The 27,909-nt window shown below is 38.1% G+C and overlaps 1 protein-coding gene across 2 annotated transcripts in view; it reads left to right on the top strand.

Annotated features, from left to right (window-relative positions):
• Positions 1–27,909, top strand: part of CDH6 (cadherin 6) — a 128,291-nt gene that overhangs the window by 47,493 nt on the left and 52,889 nt on the right. For both annotated transcript variants that reach the window (XM_019737329.2, XM_074329044.1), the window contains exon 2: positions 19,467–19,823. In XM_019737329.2, the coding sequence (XP_019592888.2) occupies positions 19,596–19,823 (228 nt within the window). In that variant the 5' untranslated portion in view covers positions 19,467–19,595. The remainder of the gene's footprint in view (positions 1–19,466; positions 19,824–27,909) is intronic.

Here is a 27,909-nt window from a genome sequence, read left to right as displayed (position 1 = left end):
ATCCCACAACACAGGGACATCTTTTTTCCTTGTTGACCTAGTGGCATGCGAAGCCCAATAACCAGGTGACAGTTTCAACATGCAATTAAATGGACCCATTGCTTCACCCCTAGTGAAAGCAGTTTTCCTTTGTGTCATCAGATCTTTAAACCAGCAAAGCCCAAATCTGAGGGACTGGGAAATAAAAGATTTACAAGTGAAATTTAGATGTAATAATGAGAGCTGCCATCCTACCCCAGGAATCATGTCTCAGGAGAAACTGCAGCATATGTTACTCACTAGATCAGAGCACGCTACAGGACAGTAACCCAATCTCACCACGCTGTCTCCCAACTGGTGCTATAACTAAGTTTACAATACGCCAATCCATTCTTCTTTAAGGCCAGCTGCTTCAGGATAATAGGATACATGGTAAAAATCAGAAAATCCCATGGCCATTCACCTAGTGCTTTGCTTTTTTTTTTCTTTCCTGCAAAAGAAGTTTCTTATTCAGAGCAATCTGAGTGGCTTTCTATGACAGGAAATACGGCAGCGCAAGTCCATGGATGGTGGGTGTGGCAGCATCACAGTGTGCAGGGAAAGCAAATCTGTATCCAGGATACTGTCTATTCCAGGAGGGAAGAGATCTGATAGAACTGACCAGCAACGAAGGTGCTGCCTCATCTTTCCTACAGAATGAATTTTGTGGACAAGATAGATCATATCTGTACATGATGCTCCAATACATTCTCTGCTTACGCTGAGGCTTTGACAAAGTCATAGGCAAGCAAAGTCTCCCTAATCATGATCACCTTGCAGGGTAACTCAATTTTTCGGCCCCACTGAGAAAATTACCAAAGTGTATGTTTGCAGACCTATGGACCCATTGGACTCACTGAGAGGTGGGCTTGACCCAAAATTCCTTATTCCTGTGGACTTCCAGAAACGCCCATTGTGACCAGTGTATCACAGTGGTGTCTGGGCCCCAGGATTTTCCTCAGCTCAGCACCAGTGTCCGTGTGTCCACCCCAACTCAGTTACTGAGTACACAGCTGCAATGGATAACCCCAGGAACAGAATCTCTAAATAAGCCCCAATTCCTGGAATGCAAGCATCGTAATAGAACAATCAAGTGAAAGTTAATGAAGATCTCTCTCTCTCTCTCTCTCTCTCTCTCTCTCTCTCTCTCTCTCTCTGATAAAGTAAACCAAAAGCAATACTACACCAGTGGAGTTTCAGAGATATGCCACCATCAAAAGTGTCTCTCCCTTCCCTTGTACACAGGAACTCTGGTAATGGCTGCAAGTCCCTCAGGGAACGCTGGGGTCTGTAAAGGGTCTGATCTCAAAGATTCGAAGCCTCCTCTTCACTCACCATTACTAGGTCTAGGCGTTGTCTCAAATCTTAGAATTTGGTTGTAGCTCCATCTCTCTATGAACTGACTCAGACTGCCAAATCTGGAGTTTTTCGGCTTTACAGATCAAGGACCTCAGTGGACTATTTCAGTCCTAAGATCCCCATGATCCATTAGCTACCACCAAAGACTTCTGCGGGTCACCCTTCTTTGATCACCACTCTGGCTGGAGAGTCTGTTATGATGCCACACACACCTTGCCTCTTGAACTCACACACTGCATGTTACCTCTGCCACCCTAACAACATATAGTCACTATGGCAACTAAGGAGCCCTTTTCAATGGTAACATTGCTGTATTCATCACCAGCCTGCAAAGAACAACTCTGGCAATTTAACACATGCCCAATCTAAAACGGTTCCTCCCTACCTGGTATAACACCCTTAGAATCCATTCCAAAACACATTCCTCAAAATCTTGCATTTTGTTTGTCATATGAGAGTCTTCTTCTGGGTATGATTTTATGGCTGGCCCCATAGAGCCTGCTGAGGTCTGGTGCTGGATACAGGTCTAGAAGCAATGAAGGTTGGTAAGGTGGGGACATGAGGAGAGCTGGCGTCCCCTTACAAGGTGACTATCCCATCCGGCAGTTACTAGGCCTTCTTTCAGCAAGACTGTATCAGTCTCAATAGAGAGAGGAGGGGCTGCTTTTTCCACCCAGGGAGACACAGAGAGAGATTGAGGTTTGGGGCTCTTCAGGTCATCTGAATCTCCAGTGCCTCAGAAGATTTTAGTGAAAATAGCTCTTTCAGTTTCTACTTGCAGACTTCTCCTCCCTAGGACTCAGACCTGAGTCCCTAAGGGGACAAAACCAGATGGCAGCTTCATACTGCGCTCAGAATTGTCCTCCCCATGTGATGGATGAGGTTTCATTACAGGTTCAAGCTTGTCTGCTTGACACTTCCCTCCCTGAGGACGATTTCTCTCCTGGGAGGCATCATTGGTACCTCACGCTCACAGACTCTGGGCAGGCTGACCCCAAGAGTCTGCCAGGCATATCTAGACCTGCTGGAATCCCAGAGGTAAACAAACACAGCTCATCTGTAAACCCGGGGCCCTGCTATATATCTTTAGAACGAACCAGTATCTTGTCCACTCTCTGTTCAATATAATCAAAGACATTGCATGAAAATGTGCAAAGGAAATGTCTGCTTCAGATTTCACTTAGCAGGGTTGGCACTGAGCCCATAAATATCACTCTTAACGAAAAAGTTCATGATGTGAATTGGATACAGTTTTAAAGTTCATTTTTTTTTATGACAGTCTCGGACTGATTTTGTGCAGACTTGTTTTTATGGTCAAATCAAACTCGAAGCGCTGGATTACCTGCCAGAGAAGTTAAACGCGTTGGCAGTGACTTAATGTTGGCGACATGTTTATACATTTTTAAATTTTAGTTATCATGGAAAGTTTGCTTATTTTTTCTAACTGAATTAAGCCAGATTTGTGTATAATAAGGATGGACACTTCTCCTAAGGTAACTCCGTTGAAACTAAGTTACCAAGAGGTAATGTGGGCAACAGGGATGTAAATTCCACTCCCACCATGTGCAGAATTTAGAAATGGCTTAAAGGGCAACCTCACCAGATGGAGAAGATGAAAGGGGGTGTGAGGATTTTGAGATGAGATTACTATAGGGCTCTGCCATTGCTGAGTCCCCACCTTCCTCGGGCTGCTACCTTCCAATCCCAGTGGGACCACACAGAGAGTTGTGAGATGCGTTTCCTGCTTTTTGGAGACACAACGGGGAACTAGTTCTTGCCTCACACTAGAGGGAGGGAAAGTAGGCTGTGGGCTGGGGTCTGAGAGAGGGACTGACTCTGATTGAGGTGACAGAACCGGGGCATTGTGCCTCACTGGGATGGGCCAGAGTTTGTCAGGATACGGGTATGTGAGTGTTTCCTGGGGACACATGTGGGCAAAATGGGAAAGAACTGGCAGGGCGTCTTCTTGGGCTCCATACAATAGGGCTGCCTGGAGAAGCAAGGCAACCTCGGCAGAAGGAGTCTTGAAGTGTGCTGCAGAATGAGCCCTCTCAGGCCATCCCAAGTAGAACCGTCTATGCCTGCAGCAACAGGCTGTAGAAGAAGGGCCAGAGGCAGGGAACCTTTGAGGAGCCCATCAAAGTGCCCCCGGAAAGTCCATTTTAATCATATACTTGAGCTACCTAGAAACATCAGTTTAAACATCAGTTTGAACAACTGGACAGGCCCAGAAAGCATAAAGAACTGTCCCATTACTTTCCCCTTCCACCTATGAACAACTTCACATTAACAAGCGGCAGAAAGTAAAGCTAATGAACTGAGGGCCAGGAGCTAGGAGAGAGGGAGGAGAAGAATCATTCCTTTTCAGCAGGAAGCAAGCTTGGGCTGAGGAGGGAAAATTTACACTAAGTCAGATGTGGTTTGATCCTTGCATGTGTAAGACACGTCTAACCACTGATTGAGACAACAGCCCACCTATGAACTGAGGAAGGCCAAATGTGTCATGGGCCCCAGGAACAAGCAAATATGAGTTCCACTGCATGAAATGTCAGCAGACAGTGGGAGATAAAGTTACATCTTGATTCTGATCCTTTTCCCAGTTGTAATTATAAACGGACCATCACAGCGTTTATCCTTAGTCTTCCTCTCTTTCCCTCTCTCTCTTATCCTCTCTCTCTCCCATCTACCTTATGGGCCTTTGTCCAGGATGAAATGTTTCAAGCACCATCCTACCTCTGTGATTTCCTCAGCCTGTGTTGCAGCTCACAAAATTAGAAGGGCTGATGGTGAGCAGAGGACCCTATAGGGTTTTATTTTTAATTTGAATAGTTGTTTAACCTATTAGAGTGACAGAAGGTTGAGAACTGATACAAACAACAATTTTATTATTTGTATCTTTTATTGATTGATTGATTGTTTATATTTAACAATGATTTACTATCATCATGGATTTTTACTTATAAGTACTGCTTTTAAGCCCAAGGAAAGCACCCAGCTGTCTGCATAGCCAGCCACCCAAAGTATGCTTTTAATTTTCGTTCTCTCTTAATCTGCAAAGTTACCCGCAAGTTTCCCAAAACTCATAGGTTAAGCTTCAAAGTCTACTGAACATATGTCATAATTTCTAGAGCAAACCCTCCTGACTCTAAGGTTATCTTAATATCTGCTGAATGGACTCCAAAATAGGAATGCATAAGGGGCAAATAGGGGCATGTGCCTTACTATTTAATATCTTACTTAGTCTTTTTCACTAAGGAATAGAAATTTGTTCTCTCCATCTCCTACCTATTGCACTGTATTTCTCAGCCAAATCAGCTAAAAATTTAAATAAAAATGGGGAGTATAATCCATAAGGAAGACCGTTACCCAGCCTATGTTTCATTTTGAAATGGGATAGGGTGGTCAGAGAGAGGGAGCCCTACAGGTCACTGTACAAAGGCACTGAAAAACAGAGTTTACGGATTGGTGTAAGCTGTCTGGTCTTTCTCCAGTGAGCCCAGGGGCGGCCAGTCGTATGTCAAACATGGTTCAGAGGCCACAGTGTGAAGGTAACACAGAAGCATCTCATTTACAAGATTTGCAGAGCAAAGTGATTTTGGTAATAAAGTCATTTAGATCTATTATTGAGTAGAATGCAAAATACACACAAGTATTTAGACAAAACTGAAGACTTCAATACCCTGTTTCCCCAAAAATAAGACAATCCGCTCTAATGCATCTTTTGGAGCAAAAATTAATATAAGACCAGGTATTATATTATTTATATTATATTATATTGTATTGTATTGTATTGTATTGTATTGTATTGTATTGTATTGTATTGTATTGTATTGTATTGTATTATATTATATTATATTATATTATATTATATTAAATCTGGTCTTATAGTAAAATAAGACCGAGTCTTATATCAATTTTTGCTCCAAAAGATGCATTAGAGCTGATTGTCTGGCTAGATCTTATTTTCGGGGAAACACGGTACATTTCCCACATTGGGTCCCGCCTTTGTACCTCCCAGGATACCTCTGCAGAAAAGTTTGAGGGTCAGCGAGCTACCCTATCTGCAAAGCCATTGAAGAAAAGTAAAGCATCTCAAAAGTCATTAATTCATCAAACCTTCACCCCCGAAAAATGACCTAACAATAGCTATTACGTATCTACTCCTTCTGCATACCCTGTCATTCAATCTCCACATCAATACCCTGGGACCCAAATATGATCAGCCTCAGTTTAAGGCGAAAAGGCTAAAACTTTAAAAGGTTACATAACATGTCCAAAGTCACACAAGTAAATAAATCTATTTTCAGTCTCTATCTGGCTAATTCCAAAGCCCATTCTCTCAGCCAGAATGCTCCAAGTACCTCTACAAGTATGTAGTGGCACACTGGTTTCCTATCCCCACACTGACTGGAGAGGATTGCCTTGGACGAAAAAACAGTTAGGGATGCTGTGGCAGGTGGTTTCATGTCTCATAGGGCAACTGCAATGACAATCTCTCCTCAAACAGATAAAGTGCCAGAGTCATTTCTCTTTAGTTATAAGCAGTGGGAAATGTCATGTATGCAGACAGCAATCTGTTGAGCTATGAAAAGTGTCGATGCATTCTATTTTTAAAAAATAACTTTTCATGAAAACAAGTATTTTTCAGTTGATGGGAGCATTTCAAGATATGGAAAATTTCAAAGCACTTATCTTATAGAATTTATTACCAAAGTTTCAAGAACGAAGTTTCTTGTTCTTAGTTTTTCAGGTTTAGAGACTGTGGCTCTAATTTTATTAGCAAAATCAAGGATCCTGTAAAACTCACCTACACCCTCAACAGATATAACCAGAGAAAAAGCTGTGAAGGGTTATTTACTAAAATCTTATTCTAGAGATGGTTCCATATGGTTCAATGTAGTTGTTTCTGTTTTGTTTTGTTTTTAACTAAAAATCTATCATATATAAACAAAGGTGCCTAGCCAACATAAGGAAATTGTTTTAAAAGTTTCTATTAATTGTGTATGTTATATATTTCTTCTTTTAAGCAATTACACCATTCACTTTGGGAGGCTTTCTTCCTAATGATATTAACACAAGAAAAAAGATGTACTGGCATGAATATGAACAATAAATACTATTCAACTCTTCAAATTAAAAGCAGACCTCAAAGCCGTCTTTCAAAGCAAGTATTTGAAATAACTTTCCTGTGAACTAAAGCTGGTTAATGACTTGGGAGAAAAAAAAGAAAAACCACTTCTCTGTCCTTTTTCTACTTATATCCAACTACTCTGGGCCAAGGTGTTCCCTGCTAATCATACATATTTTATTTTTATCCAACTTACTACGCATCTTAATTTAAAAAAGAATCCCATACTAAAGTACTGACACAACACGATGAAAGTTCCCTGCGTGTGCAGTTTCTACTTTATGACAGCCTTCCTTTTATATACTTCTTTTCATCTCTTTACTTTAAGGACTTCTTTTAGACTATAATTATTCTTGAGTCTCTGGGTTAACGCAACCATTAAATCTTGTATAGGTGGGTGATAAATTGGACGCTAACAAGTTGTACTGATCTGTTTCTCAGAGTTCTTCTCGTTTGAACACAACCACCATAAAGCAACATGAAGAACACAGCTCCTTTCCAGAAACCACACACACACACACACACACACACACACACACACTATACTGCCCCCAAAAATCTAGATATTATCAAAGATTGTGGGTTGTCTCTTGAAAATAATTTCTACTAGCCTCAGAGATTTGGGAAACTTTTCTAAATAAGGCATGTCATAGTTTACAAATTTCACATTTGGCAGCTTTAACAATTTCAAAAAGATTTTAGTCTTCTCCATCTCCCCAATGGCAAAGCATTGAATTTGGTTTTCCCTTAAAATAAACATAACATGGAATACAAAGGGGTTTTTTTTCCCCCTATAAGTGAAATCCTGAAGTAAGATTTTTTTCATTTTCATTTTCAAAAATGACACTTCAGAACTTTATCAAAAATTCCAGAGCAAGCAAAATAAAGATTGTACCCAATTCTCTCTTTTCCTGTATAGCTGAAGCTGCATTTTATAGATGTTTCAGTCCATACCCATCAAAAAAATTTCTGGAAAAAAATCTGTATCGAGGGCCTTTAATGCTGATCCTTTGCATCTTAATTAATGCTTGCCCATGACCTGAGGCACCGAGTATTGCACTTCTGGCATTATTTGTAGTTGGCTGAGATTCAATTAATTGAAATTTTTTGCTGTTGCCAGAGAAAATGTGAAATGCAGTATTTATAACCAGGGATACCTGATTTTTATTTACAGTCATCTGAAAGAAATTCTACATCAGTGACAGAGCCATACATTCTAAAGTCGGGATGTCAGAAACACCTGACTCTCAAAGGTGCTTTTAAGATGTTTAAAAACTGTATATACATATATACATACGTACAAATATGTTTTTCTTCATAAGAAGATAAACGATAATTTTACAAAAACTTTTCTACTGCGCAGTGGAAAAAAATAAATGCTTACATTAAGGTCCATTAATCTACTGCTAATCAAATAACAAATTCTGATGCCCCAGAGGAATTATAGCTGAGTTTGACAGTAGTTTTAGGACTAAATTATATTTTGGCTTAGTTTTAATATTCAGAGAAACTCATTTCATAATTGGTAAGTGTGCAAATATGCTGGCACGTCAGGTGCTTATTTTATTAGGAATAATACATTAGGAGATTCTATTTCCCCTGCTAGTTTGAATTACAGAGCAAGTCAGTGACATGCTTAAGTACCAAACATGCCTTTTTCTGCTTATGAAGTTTTCCTCTTTAAAGAAAAATAATATGTAGAAGAAATAGGTTTTTAAGTTGTTTAAGTAGGCTGCCTTTTATGATATTTTGACTTATTGTTTTTTACTAATATTAATTGGCCCAAAGACTGCAGATTGTTATATGTGTTGTTCTTGCACTGCATGCAGTCAGCTTTTGGTAAGCAATGATATCAAAAGGAATACTGGTTGGTATCTATCGTCTGTTTACATAGCAATGTGGTGTTTTACCTTCTGTATCACATTTAATTTTTATAACAAACCAATAGAAGCTTGAACTCCACTGTGTCAACTGGCCTGGGCAGGCCCATCAGTGGAACTTCAAATAGGACATCCAAGGGAGGTCTGCTCCTAAGTCCATGTCATTTCCCAGACATGTACCGATCATTGCTTCATAGAGGATTTGAGAAATCTGACAATCGGTTTCCGCATTACAGAAACAAACTATAACAGGACTGAGGAAGATTATACTGTTGAGGAGAATAATTTTCCTAATAATGGTAGTGATCATTGATGGGATGTAAGCATTTTCTGCCTCCAAAAGATTTCAAAATTCTGTTGGATACTTTTCCCTTTTGTTTTTCATGAAACTACTGAGATAACAGGGCATATCCCAGGAAGATCGATTTCATTTTGTTTTTCTAGTAGATTATCAACTGCTTTCCAACATCAATTCTTTACGAACACAAGCAATTATGGTTTATATTAATAGATAGGGAAAATTGGGATTCTAAGAAGATAGAAAAGTTGGTAATATATCAAAGTTAGATCTAAAAACTCGCTATCATTAAAACTTGTATTTTTGTACACATTATGCTCCATTAAAAAGTCTTTTTCTGTAGCTTTAAATAATTAAAAGGCCATATTATGGACCTATTAAAAAAGTAACATCTGAGCATTCTGATTTTGTACCATGGAGTAAATGAATAGATGAATAAAATTGAAAAGCACTTGATGTGATGATTGTAGAACATGAAGGAACAATGCACAATTATTTTGAACAACTATTTCCAGGGGGAATTAGCTTTCCGCTGGTCTTCATTGTGCTCTGCTGCCCCATCGTTTATAATTACACATGTACACTGTGACAGTGCGATCGTTAAATTAGAAATTGAACTTCTTTGACAACTGCAGTAAACTTGACAAAGATGAATGTGATTTTTTTTGTTTGTTTCCCTTCTTCCTCTTTCACTTATTTAAGCATGTATTAATTAACTTGTTCTGGCAAGTGTTTAGTAAACACTGAACAAGGGCATTTCTTTAGTGGTATAATTAAAATTCCCTTTTAAAATGTTTTGCATGATATTTTATGCGCAATTTGACTCAAGCAAACAGAGGTTCTAATTAAAGTTTTTAAATGAAGGCAATCAAATTGATAAAACAGCCAGCCTCCCCGTCAAGCACATTGTCTTCCAGTCTAGTGTGAGTTTCACTTGATGGTCAGTTAACATTAGCCTGAATTAGCTAAGATGTCCCCACCTTCACAGGTCCCCTTCTACTTTAGTTAGTCTCAGGGAATAAACCTTTAAACGTTGCTGAACCACTTTAAGTTGTTATATAATATTTAGTCGATTAAATTTCTTCTAAGTTACCGTGTTTCCCCAAAAATAAGACCTAGCAGGACAATCAGCTCTAATGCGTCTTTTGAAGCAAAAATTAATATAAGACCCGGTTTTATTTTACTATAATATAAGACTGGGTCTTATATGATAATATAATATAATATAATATAATATAATATAATATAATATAATATAATATAATATAATATAATATAATATAATATAATACAGGGTCTTATATTAATTTTTGCTCCAAGAGACGCATTAGAGCTGATGGTCCAGCAAAGTCTTATTTTCGGGGAAACGGTATTATACCAGGATATTATGAGAAGCATCTAATTTGGGTTATTAATCCTCTGCAAACAAAGTGTTACATAAAAACCCATGGAATGAATGAAGCTATCCAAACAGCAGGTGGGGCTTCTATTATTTTTTCTCATCATAACTTAGTATAAAGGTTACAACTCTGTACATAGCGCTATCCTTTGGGTGAGAATAGCCTTGTAGCTTTTCAATGTCAACAGGCAAACGTCCAAAACACATTTAAAAATCTGGATCATCCCTTTCTGGCTATATTTCCATGTGTGCATACGCATACATGTGTGCATGTGTGTGTGCAGTGGGAAAGGTGAAGAGAGATGAAAAGGAATTCATTTCGTCTGTAATACACTGATTGACCTGAAGTGAAAAATATTTTAAGAGAAGCTTCAAACTCCCCATCTTTAAATTATTCATACATTTTTCCTTTTAGTGATGCTATAAACAACTCCACAAAGCAAAGCTTTAAATACAAGAATTGTTGGTAATTAATAAGTGATTAGTAAATCAGGATCACTGATATCTCTAATGATCTTTTTTAATTAATGGGGATTAGAACAGATCCCTCCCAATCACTTTCTTCAGACTTCCATGCTCTCTACCTGAGCTGGCCAGAGGTGGGAGCAGAAAGTCATTCCCTCTGGCTCTGAACTGTAGAATTGAAGTCTGTTATCCTAAGGTAGCAACCACTTCTGCTTTTGTAAAAGTAAAAGCAAAATAAAGTGTAACTTCCATTCCAGGGGGAATCTGACTAATGCTGGAATTCACATAGCAAACCCGCTGGACCCTCAAAATAAGCTACCTTTCCAAGCTGGCTTTTAGTAATAAAGGTGATGTTTTGGTCTCCATCTAACATTCCTTTGTTTTCTTTCTTAATTTCTTTGGAGTTTGGAACAAATAGAGGAGGGCTACTTATCAGGTGCCTCCACTGAGACCCCAAAACTTGAAGGAAATTGAAGCACAAGTAGCAAGTCACCTGCCAATGTCTCAAGACAATAGTAATAATAATAATAATAACAGTAATAATAAGTGTTTATGCTGGGATACAAATGTGCAAACTAGCCGCAGGGCTGTTCTATCCCTCGGTTTTAGCACACCAGTCCTGATTTCACACAAGGAGGAACAAAAGCTCAGAGAGCTGGAGTAGCTTGCCTGAGATAATGTGGGAAATGAGAGCAAGAGACACAGCAAGACCGCACACCCAGCTCTTCTAAAGGCTCCTGTAACACCTTTGACAGCCATTTTGCTGATACTTATTGTACATTCCTGTGCCTACTCAAACCAAACATCCAAAAGAACTGGGCCTTTTCTTAATGACTCAAGGTCATCGTTATCAATATTCATGTGCTGGATTTCCTCCAGTGCTGTGCAGTATTGATATGCTCACTCTTACAGTCATTAGTCACATCATCATTAATTCATGTGTTCAATCATTCTTGCATTCAGTCGCTCACACATTCATCCATACATTGACTTATTTTACAAATGTTTATCTAGCGTCACTATGTGCAGGCACTCTTGTTGGCATAGGAACGTAAAGTGTCACTACTCCCCTAGACCAGCCCCTGACTCGGTCCATTCTGTCTGTAGTCCTGCCTGCCTTTTGCAGCCATTCTCCGCGCCGTTCAGCCACCTCCTCTCACTGATGTTGGCACTCCAGCCTCCAGGACTCCTTACCCCATCCCTCGAATTCATTGGGGATTTAGAAACCTGATGATAAATTTGTTCAAATTTTGTCTGAAACGAGAGTAAATAAAACCTAGATGCTGTTTCTATGAGCAAAATACAAATGAGATAGTGAATGTCTTGGTTGAAAGAGAAGCCTCTAGATTAGCTGGATCTTATCCAAGTTCTGCCAACCAGTAGCTGTGCAGCCTTGGGCAAAGTATCCAGTCCCTCTAAGCCTGCGTTTCTCATCTCTAAAGTAGAGAATAAGAATGACGATCTCCATCTCAAAGGATTGCTGTTTAAGAGTGATATGTTTATAGAGCATTTATTCCATTACTTGGCATAGAACAAACATGGTTTGCTGTTCTTATTTAGCTTATATGCTTTGTGACAGCTGTTTTTACCTGTATCGTTATATTTTCAGGGGAGTCGTGAAGACTCAATTCCAAGGTCACAGCTATACTGAGCACTTATTGTGGGCAGCAGCCTGGCCTATGCCTCCTCAGAGGGAGTTCAGGGCGAGGATTCTGGAGTCTGATGCCAGGGCTAGGATCTGGCTTCATTCCACCCCCATGGCATGACCTTGGACAAGTCACTCAATCTCTCTAAGCTTCAGTTTCTCATCTGCAGACATTTTAAGAATATTATTCACCACACAGGATTGTGGTGAGAAGAAATGAAAACCTCTGGTGATGTGCTTAGCACGGTGCTAGCACACAGGAAGTTCAGGAATGGAGCACAGCACATTTAACTACCGTTATTATTTATGAGTTAGACTTCATGTAATTGATAAGAGGCTTCGACATCACATCAGCAAAACTGAATACATCCCAGTCCTCATAACGCTTTACACAGTGTGAGCCTTTTAAAATTATCTGTGAGACGCCACATTTCACAATGAATTAACAGTAAACCCAACCATGTGATTCCTTTAGCAATTTAATAAAGTTAAATCTGTTTTGAATGCCTCACCCCCTTCCTTATCTCCTGCTCCCAGCCAATACTCTCGGGCTGCCCTTTCATTGGGCTACTGAAGGGAACACAAACTCCTAGACATCATTCCCACTATGTTGCGAGTAGGTTTTGACATCTTGCAGGTTTGTTCAAGCTTCGTTGTCTTAAATGGCTATGCGTCCAGTGGCCGGAGAGCCTAACTTTTAAGAGTAGACAGTAACATGAAACCAAGTCTTTCATACATTTCTGCAACCTAGACATAGAGTTTGCTACAGAAATGTTTAAAATTCATGCCATGAAAAGCTAATTAAAGGTGTAAAATGCTTTCTCTTCTTTGTTCTCATGAGTAAATCTAATGGGAAAAGACAGCATCTACACACCCGAAGGCCCTTAGGAGACAGGCAATATGGATAAAGGAATGAAGCAAGGGCTTTAAGAAAACCACAATGAAGTGAGAGGGCAAATGGCAACTGAATGGCAACTGACCACAAGGTGGTGTGGGCATCAATAAGAATCAGTGGAGAAGCTCCTGCCTGCTCTGCTTCGAGAGGCAGTTCCCTCCAATCCAGAAATAAAAATGTCACCAGAACTTCTGAGGTTGCAAGTTAATCCTGAAATGAGCATGTACAGATTAGCGACAGATTTCAGTTTCTTAATTGTAAAAAGCAAAACAAGAAATGCACAAGAGCCCAACGGGCCTGAGGATGGGCAGTATGTGTCCTCTGCTACGCGAGACGTTCTTTGATTGTTTAGGTGGTTGTGGCCATCTTAATCTTAATAGCTAAGACCTTACATGAATTCATTCATTTGATCCTCACAGCCAACCTATGAGGTAGTACTATTAATATCATCCCATTTTATAGATAAAGAAATGGAAATATACATTGGTCTCCTGCTTGCCCAGCCAGTATTGGGCAGGGCTGAGCTTCTAACCCAGACGTGTGGCATGCCACAGTCTGTTCTTAACCATATTCTGATACTTCCTGTCACAGTAGTTTGGACTTTTCCTCGTTTGAAAAAATAACATTGCCTTTATCCTCTTATTAAAGTTTGTGGGGTCTTTGTGACCCTAGAAAGTATTTCAAACCAACAAATACTCCTTGAGCCCAGCTACATATAAGACACCATTTTATGTGCTGTGACACATTTAAATTGACCTTCGTTAATGCAATGTGTCGAATATGATTTTAGAACGAGGGTAATACTGTTGAATAGCTTCATTTGGAAATATATTAGCTTGCAAACAGATTTGCAAATTATCCACAAATACAAACATTTACAAAAAAATCAGGCATCATTTGATGGCTGTTGCCATAATGATTCATTGGCACCAGAGAAATGCTATGTGATGAGAGATGCCAAAGCTGTTTGACACATTTCAGTGGAGTTCATTACACACACGAAACGGAACCAATTTTACTCAACAGTGACTTTGACATTTACAGAAAAATGAAATGGAGGTTTAGAAATGAAGACTTCATGTGAAATCGCTACCAAAAATTTTAAATTTGTTCTATCCTTATGTCACCACTTCTAGAAGATCAGCCATGTTCTACAGACTCGTTTTTATTCACAGCAGGTGGCAATCTACTCAAAACAAAATTTCTTAGGTGATCAGAAAGTTGATCTTGAACGAACGTAATTGGCTGTAAAACTCTTCTCTCAGAATAAAGAACATATATATGTTTAAAGATTTACTGGTCGGAAGACATGTCCCTTTGGCTTCACTCTGTTTAATTCATTCTGATAGCACAGTGCAGCTTCTTTAGTTTGCTAGGTTTTAATGGAGTAAATACCACCCTTGTGTCCATTGTACCCAAAGACACTGTTGGACTAGAGAGATTTCAGGCTCAGAGTTGGGATACAATAGGATCAGGAGAAATGTTACATCGTTGTCAACAGTGAGCTGTTTTCTACTTCATTCATGAGCTAATGTGAGAAACTATACCAAAATTTAATAAAGGATTTATGATACATATGCTAAAAGCATTGCTAATGGGGTATGCCAATAGGTTAGGATGACTTATGCATATATAATATATTCAGAAATGTTTTCTGTGAGCAGCATCATGCAAAAAGCTATACGATAGTATTTATATGCAACATTCTTTATTTGGAGAAATAATTTCATAACAGATTTTGAAACATTCTCTTACTATGGTAAATGCTTTAAGTATATTAATAATGTTGCTTTATTGAATGCTTACTGTGTTTTCAATGCCGGAGTTAAGACTTTGCAGACCAAAGAATAAATGTGCTTGGTTTCATCTGTAAGCCTAGATAGCATTATAGTCACATTGTACTCAATGGAATTAATCAAGAGTACCAGAACAAATGCATGCTCAGTCTGAATTCTGCAATTTTAAAGTAATTATACCGCTTTTAAATCTTTCAAATATTTACTTATTCATTTGTCTGTAAATAGTATAATAGAAACAGTACCTCAAAAGCAGATACTACAGTCGTTAGACTGTTGTAATACATGTCACTGGAGAAGCAATTCAGTCAATAGAGAAGTTTTCTAATCAGCATACCAATTATTTGCAAATAAAAGGTGATTCCAAGGTAGTTGAGGGAACTTGAAGACTTTGTAGCTTGTCTTCTCACTCTGTCTATCCTTATGAAATATTTTTGCATTATTAATTTCCAATAATCTAGGAAAAAAGGGTTTTCTAATCAAAGGAAAACTTCAGCCCAACTTCTGCGTTAATTATCACATATTCTAAATTGGTAGTACCTGAATTAATGAGTCTCAGGCTCCTCCTAAATAGCACGCATTAAATAGAAGTTGGACTTGACTGTACCCTTGTGAAAACTGAAGTGTATATGCATATTGGCTGCCAGGCAAATAAATGTTCAAAGTGTGCAATTATCAATGCTATGTGGGCCTTGCCTGCTATCCACAAACATCCTAATTACCTTGTATACATCACTAAAGAAAAGGTGTCTGCAAAGATTTAAACTATTTTTCCAGATCGACCACTTTTGCACCTCAAATTTTAGAGGGTACAAGCAATAGCCTATAAAAAATAGAAAGTGAAAAAAAACACACAAAAAAACAGATCCCAGCAAAAAGAAAATAAAAAGTAGAGACATGGTCTACTAAGCAAACTTTTAGGCCCATCGCTAAACTGTCATTAGGAAATTTGAGTTTTATTTTTATAGAGTTTTGATACTTCTAACTGATTTGCTCTTAATACCATGAGGGGATGGAGGCAAAAAGGTATATTATCTACTTAGTTTTGCATTCTTTCCTCTCCCACTACCTAATCTGGTTCCTTCCTGATTGAATAACCATACCTGCTATTTTAAAATTCAGTGTCTATGTGTGCCCTTAAGTCTTTGTCCTTTTGGTTTACTTCTTGACATCTTCAAAATGACAAGTCCATCTGATTACTACCTGTCATGTGGTTCTACTGTATTTTGACTGCTCAGAAGTCAGCAGCTTTCCCACATTTCTCAAAGGTGTCTTCCTTTGCTTGAACCTACGGCCATACAGCATCTTAAGCATCCCGGTTTTTTTGTTTTGGTTTTTTTTTTCCAGCCAAGGTCATGCTTGGAGTATGGTTTTTGTTTTGCATTTCATGTTTTTAGATTAAGTAAAATAAAAAATATGTATATCATTCATTTTAACTATATCAAATTCTCATCCAATAGGACATTAGAATAACGTCAGCCTGTTAGTTACCAGATTAACAGTTTGTCCAGTACCATTTTACAAGGACAAAATTACACAGTTGAAGCTAGTTCTGTATAAAGCAAAAAGGAAAGGGTGAAAAAAAACACATAGATTCTATGAATGAGTCCATGCTCCAGTGAACTTTCCTTTTTGCAGTATCCTTCTTCTTCATGCAGGCACTAGGTATAAAGAGTCTGCCTTTATCTGTTTTTACACTATTACTGTGAAATCCCCAACTGAAGACCACACAAAGGAAAACAAGTAGCAAATGGACTCATTCCGATTTTTAAAGTGCTTCCATTCTTTGATTTTAAAAGAATTTGACTTTCTTGGAAATGCTTCTTGAAAAATAAAAAAAAACAACATAATATTTAAGCCTGAGAGGAAACTGCTATCTGTTGCAGACTTTTGCATTGTGCTATAGATGGATTCTGTACATGCAATGAAAATAACAGTAACAATAACAGCCGTAATAATAATAACAGCTAATGCTTATTAATACCTAAGTGCCAGGTACTTTTGTAAGTGCTTTGCATATTATGAGTTATTTAATCCTTACAAAACCCTAAGAGGTAGTTATTCTAATTATCCCCATTTACAGAAGAAGCAGCTAAGGTACAGTGAGATTAAGCAATTTTCTCAAGTTCACAGAAACTATGAGGCAGAGCCTGGATTTAAACCCAGGCAGTCTGGCTCCAGCATTGACAATGCTAGTAATCACTAGGCAATCTTGCCTATTAAAAAGTATTAAGTAAGAATTGCTAAGTTATATATTCCACGGTTTAGTCTGCGGGAGTTTTTTTAACTATAGAATTTCACCGAGAAATCTATCCCTCCTAAAAGCTAACATCAAATATGAGCGGATCATAGTAATTTTAGTAATTTTTCATATTGAGTTTTTATCACGGACATACCCTGCCAGGTTGATACAAAAAGAGCTGGGGCATAACAAAATAGATGTTCTAACATACTTAGAAATACTTAAATCTACACCGCTTTGAAAGCTCATTTCCAACTAAGCAAAATAAAAGAAAAAGAAAAAAAAGAAAGAGATACTTGACATTTTGGTATCTGTGATATTAAAAAGAACTAATATTTAATATTCAAGTGGCAACAGCTTGTAGAGTTTGCACACAACACCCACTGGGATCGATTTTTCTTGAAAATGGCCTTTAGGAGTCTGCCTTTAAACAGCTGACACCTCCATTCTCTGCATCCTTCTTTCCCTGCCAGTATCATGGGGCACACTCCGAGTAGCAGCAGACGTGTAATTCTTCACTGCGGGATTTGTCTATGCAAACAATGGAGAACGTGGGAAGTTAAGAAAAATGTAATTTGCACTGAGTCAACCTCAGTGTAATCTCTACTATTAAAAATGAATAGATTTCTTCAGAGGGTTTTTCTCCATGTGCTCTCTCAGTCCCCTCTATGTACCACCCATGAGAAGGGAGAAGATCGCCATTACCTAATTGATCATCAGTCATTCCACACCTGTACCAAGGCCACATAATGACACGGATACTGTCGTCTGGCATTTTTCCAGCATGACTAATTGTCACAGTACTAATTTACTCAACTTTGGAATCTTCAACTTCCCCAGCCTGCTGTCAAGAAGATACATAATAATGGAATAAAGGCTTTAAAAGGCTGAACACTATGAAATATTTCACTTATATTCCAACAGAAAGCTTTCACTAAGCCATGTGTTAGGTGACAATTACTCACTGCTGAGGGAAAAGAAAAAAAAGAAAAAAACTGGTCACAGATACATCTACCTGGTAGAATAATAGAAGAAAAGTGACCAAATCTTTTCTGACAGAGAGGAAAAAAATACTAACCAGATGACCTAAAACATGTTTCTTTTCTGCATTTATTTAGAGTGAATGTACCAGTTTTATTACTAGTCTACATTACAAAACACTTCATTGTTCCTTAGTATTGTTTAAGAAAATATTTTTCATCTATCAAATAACATGATGAAAGACTAAATGGTTGGATTCTTTTTTTTCAAGAAATGTGAAAAAGTTTAGGATGGAGATATAGGCATGTATTACTTTAATTACATAAAATAGTAAACCAATTTGTGACATCTTTGCCAAGAAGTCTGGCCAGGATAGTTTTAAATGCTAGGTTGTATTCTTGAAAAATAATATTTGTCATGGAAAATTATTACCCACAAGTATAATAGCTGACTTTCTGAAATCCTGCACTGTGATACTGAGATATGTTTGGTGCACCTGAAAAAATTACACAGAAATTGACCAATTTTAATAAATAGGATTGGTTGCTTATGATACAAGTAAAGTTTTGACATGAAAGCCAAGGATTCCCTAAAGATATTCAACCAAAATTTTTCATTTAATTCTCATATTCTATTAAATTCCAATTCTATACCTAGTAGCCATCCTATGGTGGTATTAGGTCATGTGAGGAAAAAACGTTTCCTGCTCAAGTTTGGGAAATACTGGATTAAATATAGTCTTGTCATCAATATTACAAAATTTCACTTCAGAAACTTCAGTATGCTAATATGCATTCTGAGGAGAAGGTATATGGTCTTTTCCGCCTTATTTGATCCTGACTGTTCTATCAGCACATCTCCAAAGCCAAGAGTTTCAGTACAGGATATGCCTTGACTTACGCCTACACATCACAGGTACTCAATACATTCAAGTGAAATTTCAACTTTATCCACTCTCAAATGAATTGAAATTGTCTGTGATGTTCTTTGCTGTATACTCGGTCATGAGCATAAATATGCAAACAGAATCCAAAACACAAACTCGTTTTTTTGAGCCAGATATCAGTGCATGGTACCCAGAGGTAAAAGAGTAGTAAAATACTCCCCTGTGGCATGTTGACCTACAACAACGCTATGACTTAAACTAGGACTTCTAAGGGATAGAAAAGGAGAAAAGAAAACAGCAGCTTCCTCCTTGGCCCTTGCTGAAAGATGGTTGTCCGCAGTTCAAAATGCATCGCCACCTTCTTTTTGCTGTTTTGCTATTCAAATTTCTGTCCTCTTTTGACGAAGCTTATTTGCTCTAACACTGAATTTTAAGCATCTCTAAAAATGCTTGATATGTTATTATTCTTTCCAGATATCCTGTGAGAGCCAAGCAGAGCACATTAAGGAAGAAAGGAGGAATGACACTGGATACAGCGCAGTGAAAAAAGACACGTCAAGGAGAGGAGTACTCACTGCCCAGACACTGGACCAGGTTATCAGAATGAGAACTTACCGGTACTTCTTGCTACTCCTTTGGGTGGGACAGCCCTACCCAACGGTCTCAACCCCTTTATCTAAGAGGACTAGTGGTTTCCCAGCAAAGAAAAGAGTCCTGGAGCTCTCTGGAAACAGCAAGAATGAGCTGAACCGTTCGAAAAGGAGCTGGATGTGGAACCAGTTCTTTCTCCTGGAGGAATATACGGGATCCGATTATCAGTATGTGGGCAAGGTAGGATTCCACTGGGCGCTTTGACATTCTGGTTTTAAAAGCCTGAAGAAGTTACTTCTAATAAGTAGATGAGGAAGATGTGAACTATTCTCCCAGTACAGTAAGAATTGTTGCTTATTTGGTAGGATTTTTTTTTTCCACTTGAGTCGTTTTGGGAAGAAGGCTTTAGCAAGAAACTGAGAAGTGTAAGCATTGCAACAAAGAAAAATGCCCCAGTTGCAAATGAAACACCCACAACCTTCCACACAGGATTCTCATAAATCCTTTAATTTTTACTTTAGTTTGAAAAATATGGCCCAGCTTATTTTATAAAATAGGCTGCATTAAAAATAGGAATGGAGCGATTAAGTTGTAAGGAAAAGAAGGTTCCCTTTTCTCATTCTGAAAGCAAACATTCTGAGCTTTAGTCCTTTGGGCAGGTTCAAATTAACTACTTCTCAACTCTGCTAATGACAGTGCCATCCATTCTCTGGCCAAAGAGAGCCCTTTGTCTTCAAAACCCACCGCTGCCTTAGATTTGGTGGTTGTTACTGCTGCTGCTGCTGCTGCTGCTGTTTTGTCTTGTCTCAGATAATTGGCAAGAGCCAGGCATTTCAAAGCTTGTGATTTAACTGTGGCAAGGTTCACTAAAGAGAAAAATGGTTATGGAGAGGTGCTATTTCCAAATATCATCTGACCATTTTATTGGCTCCAGAAAGTAGAATGAGGAGGCATCACTTATGATAGCCCTTACCAATCACTGGAGCTGAGTCAGGGAAACAGCTGTGTTATCTTGTCATTGTGAGTTTCACTGAGATTGTATCATCAGCTACATGCTTGCTGCAGAATATTTGCATAACGATGTTTAAAAAAAAAGAAAAACAGGGATACAGGATTTTACTTTGCAGGTTCTATGTTCCATAATATGGTATTGATAAGAAAAATCATGGTCACACATCCTTTATGTAAAGAATCTAGGAATGAGCATAACAGAGGTGACAAAGTGTCTTCCATGCAAATTGCATAAATTTTGCAGATTCCAAGGGCTGCAAGTACACACTTCAATCTGTTATCAGATATCCCTGACTAATCGTGTGCAAACATTTTCTTTAAGTATTTACCACTATAAATGAAGGAAAGCCATCCATGGCTTGGGCTGAGGTAACCAGGCCTTGTTCCAATGAAGTGAATTATTAATGGGGAATAAAGTGGGAGAGGAAGTATTCCGTAAATGGAATGAATGGCAACACAGATCCCCAAGGGTCTAGTCGTGTATTAGCTGTGACAGTCACATGCTGTACGTGTGACTGCTGAAGAAACACAGTCCACTTAGCTGTACTTCACTCCATTTCCTTTGTGAAATCTGAGCAGCACTACATTAACAGGGTAATGGTTATAAAAATAATAATAATAATCTTATAATCTTTAAAGTACTTTCTACAATACACATAACATTATTTTCATAGAAGCTTTTAAAAGTGCTTTGTCTAAATCATTGATCCCCTCCTCTTTTTCTTTTCTGCTTTTTCTTCTCAAATTGTGATGACATTTTACATAAAATGTACCACATATTTTTAAAGAAAGGCCAGGCTATTTCAGGGCACTAGAAGCGGCAGTGTATAAAACCGCATAGGAATCAGTTTTACAATTATAATTGGGAGAGGTAATTTTGCCATGGGGAAAAGTCGTGAGCTATGGACTCAAGCAGACCTGAAGCTGCATCGGTATGCAGCCAATTGCCAGTTGTGTGGCCCGGGGCAGGTTATCAACCTTTCCAGGCTTTAGTGTTTTCATCTAGAAAATGCAGCAGCAATGCCTACCTCATGGAGTTGGAGTGTAGTTCAAGTGAGATGAGAAGTAGTGGCTGGCACACAGTAGGTGCATAAAGAAGTTGTATATACTCTATTAAATCTATCGGTAATGCATTGACATGGCATATTGATTTTTATGTCATTGCAAAAGTAACATGAAGTAACTAATGGATCTCTCAGTGGATGGAAAATGTGAGGGAAGTGGCAAAATCCCTTCGCAATCACTGCTTCAAATTTGATTAGTTGGATTTGGATATTGTATTAGCAGCAAGATAAATTTCACTACCTCACCTTAATCTGCCTCTCCCCCCATCTCCCTGGAATTATAACACATAAGAGAATATTAGCTGGAGAAAAAAGTCAAGGGCAATAATTGAAGTTATCAGAGTTGCAAGCACTGCTACATCAGATGTATGGAAGAGGTATTATTGCACTATTGATAAGGCATTTTCCGAAATCCGTCTTTGGAGCTATGTTTTTTCAACATACGAAAGGATTAGACTATAATGTGTTTTTTTACCACAATTAAAAATAGACAAAAAATAAATTTTTAAAAAGAGAAAAAATACGTTTGGATTCCTCATGTGGCAACAAGTCGGTCCACTTTTAATAGCTCTGGAATAAAACAGATACCTGATGAGATTCTCCACATCTACAAGGTCAAGAAATTTTTGGGGGGAAAAAATGTTTTTTTCAAGATCAGGCTATAGCAAAGTTTCCAAAACTTTCTCGGGTCACAATGCCCTTAATGTCTCAATAATTTTTTTCATAGTACCCTTAGGCCGAAAGAAATAGTTAGGTACACACAATTTAGTAAGCACTTGTGTTCTAGAAAATCAGTAACTGACAAAAATACACATCAAGTCACACAAAAAACTTACATTTTTACTCCATTCTTAAACAACTAGTTACTTCCTAATGGAAAGTGTGCCCCTATTGGACACCACACAACTTCTCAGATTCGACTCTGCTCCCTGGATGACTATCCACGTTGATTTTTGCACTGCACTTGGTTTTTATCACAAGTGCTGGGGGGAACCCAGCTTCATAAATACATGACATCATCGGAAGGCATATGGCACCACTTACTGTAGAAACGGTGAACTACCCTGAGCTAATGATTCACACGGCATCTGACAGAGCCCAAGGGCTGCCTTATTTCCCTGCAATTTTAAAAATATTTCCTAGTGTCACAGTGCGTTCCCTGCTGCACCCCAAATGCCTCAGTGCATACTCTGGGAACCATCAGATTATAGTTAGATTGCCATGTAAAGTTATACAAAGGCTAATAGAACCTTAAATTATGCTATTAGCCCTATGAAGGAATAGTTACAGCCTATCCTTGAGGCCCTGAAACTGAAAAGACTGGTCTCTACACATAACGGAATCGTTAACCAAGGAAAAATAATGCTGTTGAGCAGAGAGCACTTAAAGTAGAAGAAGGAAGACGTTTTTATGGTATAAGCACCTGTGTTCATTGTATTTGTGTTCATTGGTTCCAGTTATTTTGAGGTAAGTCAATAGAGGACAGTGACGATGGTGGAGGGAAGAAAACCTGAGAATGGGTGTGGGAGCAAAGGCCGATCAGGTGTCCAAGGAGAAGAAAAGATAGGCTCACATGAGCATCCGAGAAGCAGCAGCAGACAGATGACCACAAAGTAAATAGACAAGATCAGACTTAAAACTTGAACACAAGCAAGGGCGGTCAGACCTTTCTCCTCTTCCTATCTTCATGCTCCTCAGCATTTCACTGTGTCCTGTCACCAGCAGATTAACACAGAAACATGGACTCTGCAGGGCCAGAGAGGGATGCACTTACTATGAACGGAAGTGTGGGAGGGCAATTACAGCTGAAATACTGGCAACCCAAACTCTGATTTATGAGGAAATTTCAACACCTCTACTCACCTAAAATATGGTGGTAGGTAGGGGTAACAGGGTAGGGAGAAGTGGTTCTATATTGGGTAAGAGTTTGTGAGATTACGATACACATATAGATACAGAGATAAGGAATATGATTTTTTTCTAAAATATATGACCATTTGGGGGCAACTTTTAGCTGAGTTAACAGAAGCAGCATCTGTGACACCTAGGAGTTAGATATGCAGAATCTTGGGCCCCACCTGAGAATCTGCTTTTCAACAAGATCTTCAGATGAACTGTATGTACATTAAAATTTGAGAATCATTTGAGAATTTGCTTTTAACAATACCTTGTCTGGGCCTCATCTCACCCGAGATTCTAATTTAGTTGGTTTTTAATTAAGTATTTATGATTCCCATGTGTGGCAAGATTTCAGTACCACTGTCCTAGGAGATTATTATTGACAACAATTGTAAGGAAATGTAAGTGATAAAGTGGGCAGCCACAAAATATTATGGAAATATGAAGGAGAGGGCCAGCTGGGCGTGGGTTCAGCAGAGCTTCCTGAAATAGGTGATGACGTTGGGAGAACTTTTAAAGGAAGGGAAGGGGTTAGCTCACACTGCAGAGGGAGAATTACCTGGACTTCCCTATTAATTGGATGCAGAAGCCAAAGGAGAGAAAGCAGGAGGTTCAGAGATTTCAAGACACAAGTCAGGATAGTGAACATGTCACTAATGCCAGCACAGAAAACAGAAAGGGGTGCATATTTTCTTGCCAAGGGTCAAAAGGAAGAGTATATGATTTTATACAATATCCACCCAGGTTATCTTTGGCTTATGTAACATTAATAGAAAAATAAGAAGAAGCATCGTAAATGCTCCTCTTGCCAGCACTTCCTTGATGATGATTGGTATATAGTGTGAGATTCAGTTCAGTATGAAAGAAGAACACAGGTAGGTGTAGGTTAGATTTTGAAGACATGGGCATTTGTTAATATAAAAATGAATATATTTAATATCTCAGAACTATGCACAATTGTAGGCAAAACATTTGCATACTATCATTAAGTAGCCCACAGCAACACTTAATTTTCCTTGTCTCCTTCACTCTATCCTTCACAATGTCCTTTATCATCTCCTTCCACACAATGTACACATAAGACTAATCTCCATTAGAAGCATTCGAGATGCTTCTATTTTTAGTAGCAGACCAGGAGATCTGCTTTTATGAAATTCGATGAACTGTACATTTTCATAGATATTTTCTGCTGCTAGCTTTTTGGAAGCTGGTGATGGTTTTCTTTTGGGGAGCTTTCCCAAAAATTGATATGCTTTGCTTTGGGGGGGGTTCTTATTTGAAACTCTAATGTACAGGTCTTCCTCATATGCCTTTGTCTTGAGTCTTTAAAATTAATATCTACACAATTCACCTAAGCCACTCTTCTTAGGATAATTAGACAGTAATGTTTTAATGGCCCATAAAAATAAAAGTTGTCAGCCATATACACCTTTATATGTTCTTATAATTACAGGATCCAAATTCAGTAAACGTGAAGCAATATTTTACACAGTCTGAAAGACCATTTAAAAGATGCTGTCATTAAAATACGGCTTTCTTATATTCCTATTATTTTTCTTTCCAAAAAGAACATAAACTGAAGAGTGGAAACTTCCTGGTGCTAATTTGATGGGTAGTTCAGAGACTCATTTAACCCCATCACTTCAAATAACAGCATCAGATTAAAGCGTCGTCACATCACAGCTAACATTTACTGAGCATTACTTGTGCCAGACACTATGCTAAGTACTTCAGGCGTATTATCTCACTGGACCCTCACAGCAACCTTAATACCCAGATATTTTTCATACCCCTATTTTACAGATGAGTAAACTAAGGCTCAGAGCATTCAGGTATTTGAGCCCAAAGTCTCACACTGTTAGAATTTAGCAGTCGGCCTCTGCATGACCTTATGACCTGCATGACCTGCTCGATTATATCCCCACTCTGTACACCCACTACTTCAAACAGCCATTGAGAAGCACAAATGAAAAATCAGACACAGAACATCCTTTGGTGTTCAATGGCTGCGCTCAACTTGATACCACAAATACCTACTGAGAACCTGCTGTGTAAAAAAACCCTGGAGTGGAGAGAAAAAAAATTTTTTTAAAAAAAGACTACTTTTAAAGAGCTACACAAATATGTTTGCATGAATACATTGCACATTCCTTTTACTTTTTCTTGATTTTTAATTTCCAGAACACATCAGTGATATTCAAAATGATTACATGTGAGTATTTTAAAATTAGATATGCAGTTAGTGGTCTTTTTGATCATCACGATGAAAAAGTGTCTTTTCTTCTCATTTCCCTTGATAACCTCTAAACTTCTGTTCTAATTCAATGACCTGTAATAATCTTTTCTCCCTGAGTCAGGACAAGTGCCTTGGGCACATCTTTCTTCTATATCCTTCACATTTAATGCCTCGCTATTTAACATTTTTTATATTTCGACTGGTTAGTGTATTTAAAAGAACATGCATTCACTCGGTTGTTGAATGTACTTTTAAAAAATGTGTCAAGAACTTCCCAGCTGCCAATACTGGCAGTACTCCCCATTTTCTTTCCACTGTCGGCCAACTGATTTCACTTCCTTGATGACAAAAGCTTCAATTTGCTATTTGATGCTAAGAAAATGTCCCATGTTAACAGCAATTCTCTTTCTGTGTCTTAAACTTCCCTCTATGCACAGTCACTCATGTGGTGAGCAGAACAGTTAGAATATCTGACCTTGGTCGTAAACCCAAAGACAACTTTCCACTGCCTGGGTCACAAGAGTAAAGTATAGAAAGCCAACAAGGACCCAATCCGGAATCCTCCAACTTCCAAGTCATTATGCCTATAGAATCCTATGTCCTTCTCCTTATAATTCAATTTATTCAACAAAATGGAGGGATGAAGGTGAATAAAAAAGTGTGAAGGGTTCAGACCCTTTTTGCTCCCACTGAGTTATTTTACCTTCATGTTCCACAAGTCAAACAGAGCTAGAGGATGTTGGAAGGTTACAGAAACAATACATGCTCATTCTAACAAATCCCCCCAAATCTGACCGATGGACATTGTTCAGTATTTCTTTACTGATTGCCTTAATTTGTTTGTACTATTATTAAACCATGTAATATTTGATTTGCACCAGAGTTCTTCATTGTTTGTTATATTATGGGTCTGCCATAGTAGATGGAAATATAAATATGCAGAATGCCAACATCTTCATTTATATATCTTTTAAAACCAAAATCCCTAATTATCATTTTGACTGAAATTTATTTCAAAAATCAGATAAAAATCCCTGACATATTGGTACTCAATGGTCAATATTTTAAACCACGATTTTTTTCATTTCCATTGATAGGAATGACATAATAGTATATTATCTTAAATATGAGAAGACAAGTACATATTGTAACCAGAATTATAAATTTAACTTTTAGAGGACCCTACCTCTCTGGTCAAAATTAAAGATATCTTCCTAATCCTCTACCCTCTTTTGCCAAAAATAAAGCGGTTTTTGGTAGGGGTCCTGCTTTTCATAACCTTCATCAAATTTAGAGATTAGGTTTAGATGTTATTGTGTCATTGGAAACTCAAGGAAGCATCTTTTTTTGTGTAGATGTAGGCTGCTAGTAACAAGCCCCACGTTCCTATGAGCTTTCATGTTGTCAGTTATTAAGATGACAGTGTAATATAATCCTCCTGGGCATGGTAAGTATATCAATATTCTTTGTATACCTATCTTTCCATCTGGAATTAAAGAAGATGAAAGTACAGAATTCCCCCAAAGAGACTAAGAAAAAGATTGTTTTTTTCTCATTGACATTATTGATAAATAAGTAAAAGTAACAAGCATCCTCAAAGGTGAATGTGAGACAGCAAATTTGAAATTATGCGAACTGGACTAAGAAGAAAAGAAGCATGCCAAAGTATTTCACAGGAAAAATATTTATAGTTTCTTCCAGTTTTCCATTCACAGAGAATACATATACACAAGAAAAGAGAGGCATTTTAAAAGATTAAAATGTATACATGTGTGAAATATATGAATAAATATTTTAGGTGAATTGGTGTATTTCGGAAGACCTGAGGGCAGTAAGAAAAGCACAACAAAAAACTTGAAATATCATTCTGGAAGTGGGATTTAAAGCTGACTAGAGGAACGGAGATTGGAGTTAAGAAGGCAATTGAAGAAGTTATCTCGGCTATGGCATTTTCGAATAGATTTGGAGAGAAAATGCCTTTCGTTCATTCGACAATTACTCACCAGAGTGTAAAGTTAATAGCATAAGCAGCCTGCCTGCGTTTGAGCCCCAGTTACACTGCAACTACCTGGGTAATATTGAGGAAGTTATTTAACCTCTTTGCCCTCTATTTCTT

Source organism: Rhinolophus sinicus, linkage group LG03 (genome assembly GCF_036562045.2).
Source record: "Rhinolophus sinicus isolate RSC01 linkage group LG03, ASM3656204v1, whole genome shotgun sequence".
Lineage (NCBI taxonomy): Eukaryota > Metazoa > Chordata > Mammalia > Chiroptera > Rhinolophidae > Rhinolophus > Rhinolophus sinicus.
This window is presented reverse-complemented; position numbering and strand designations above follow the sequence as displayed.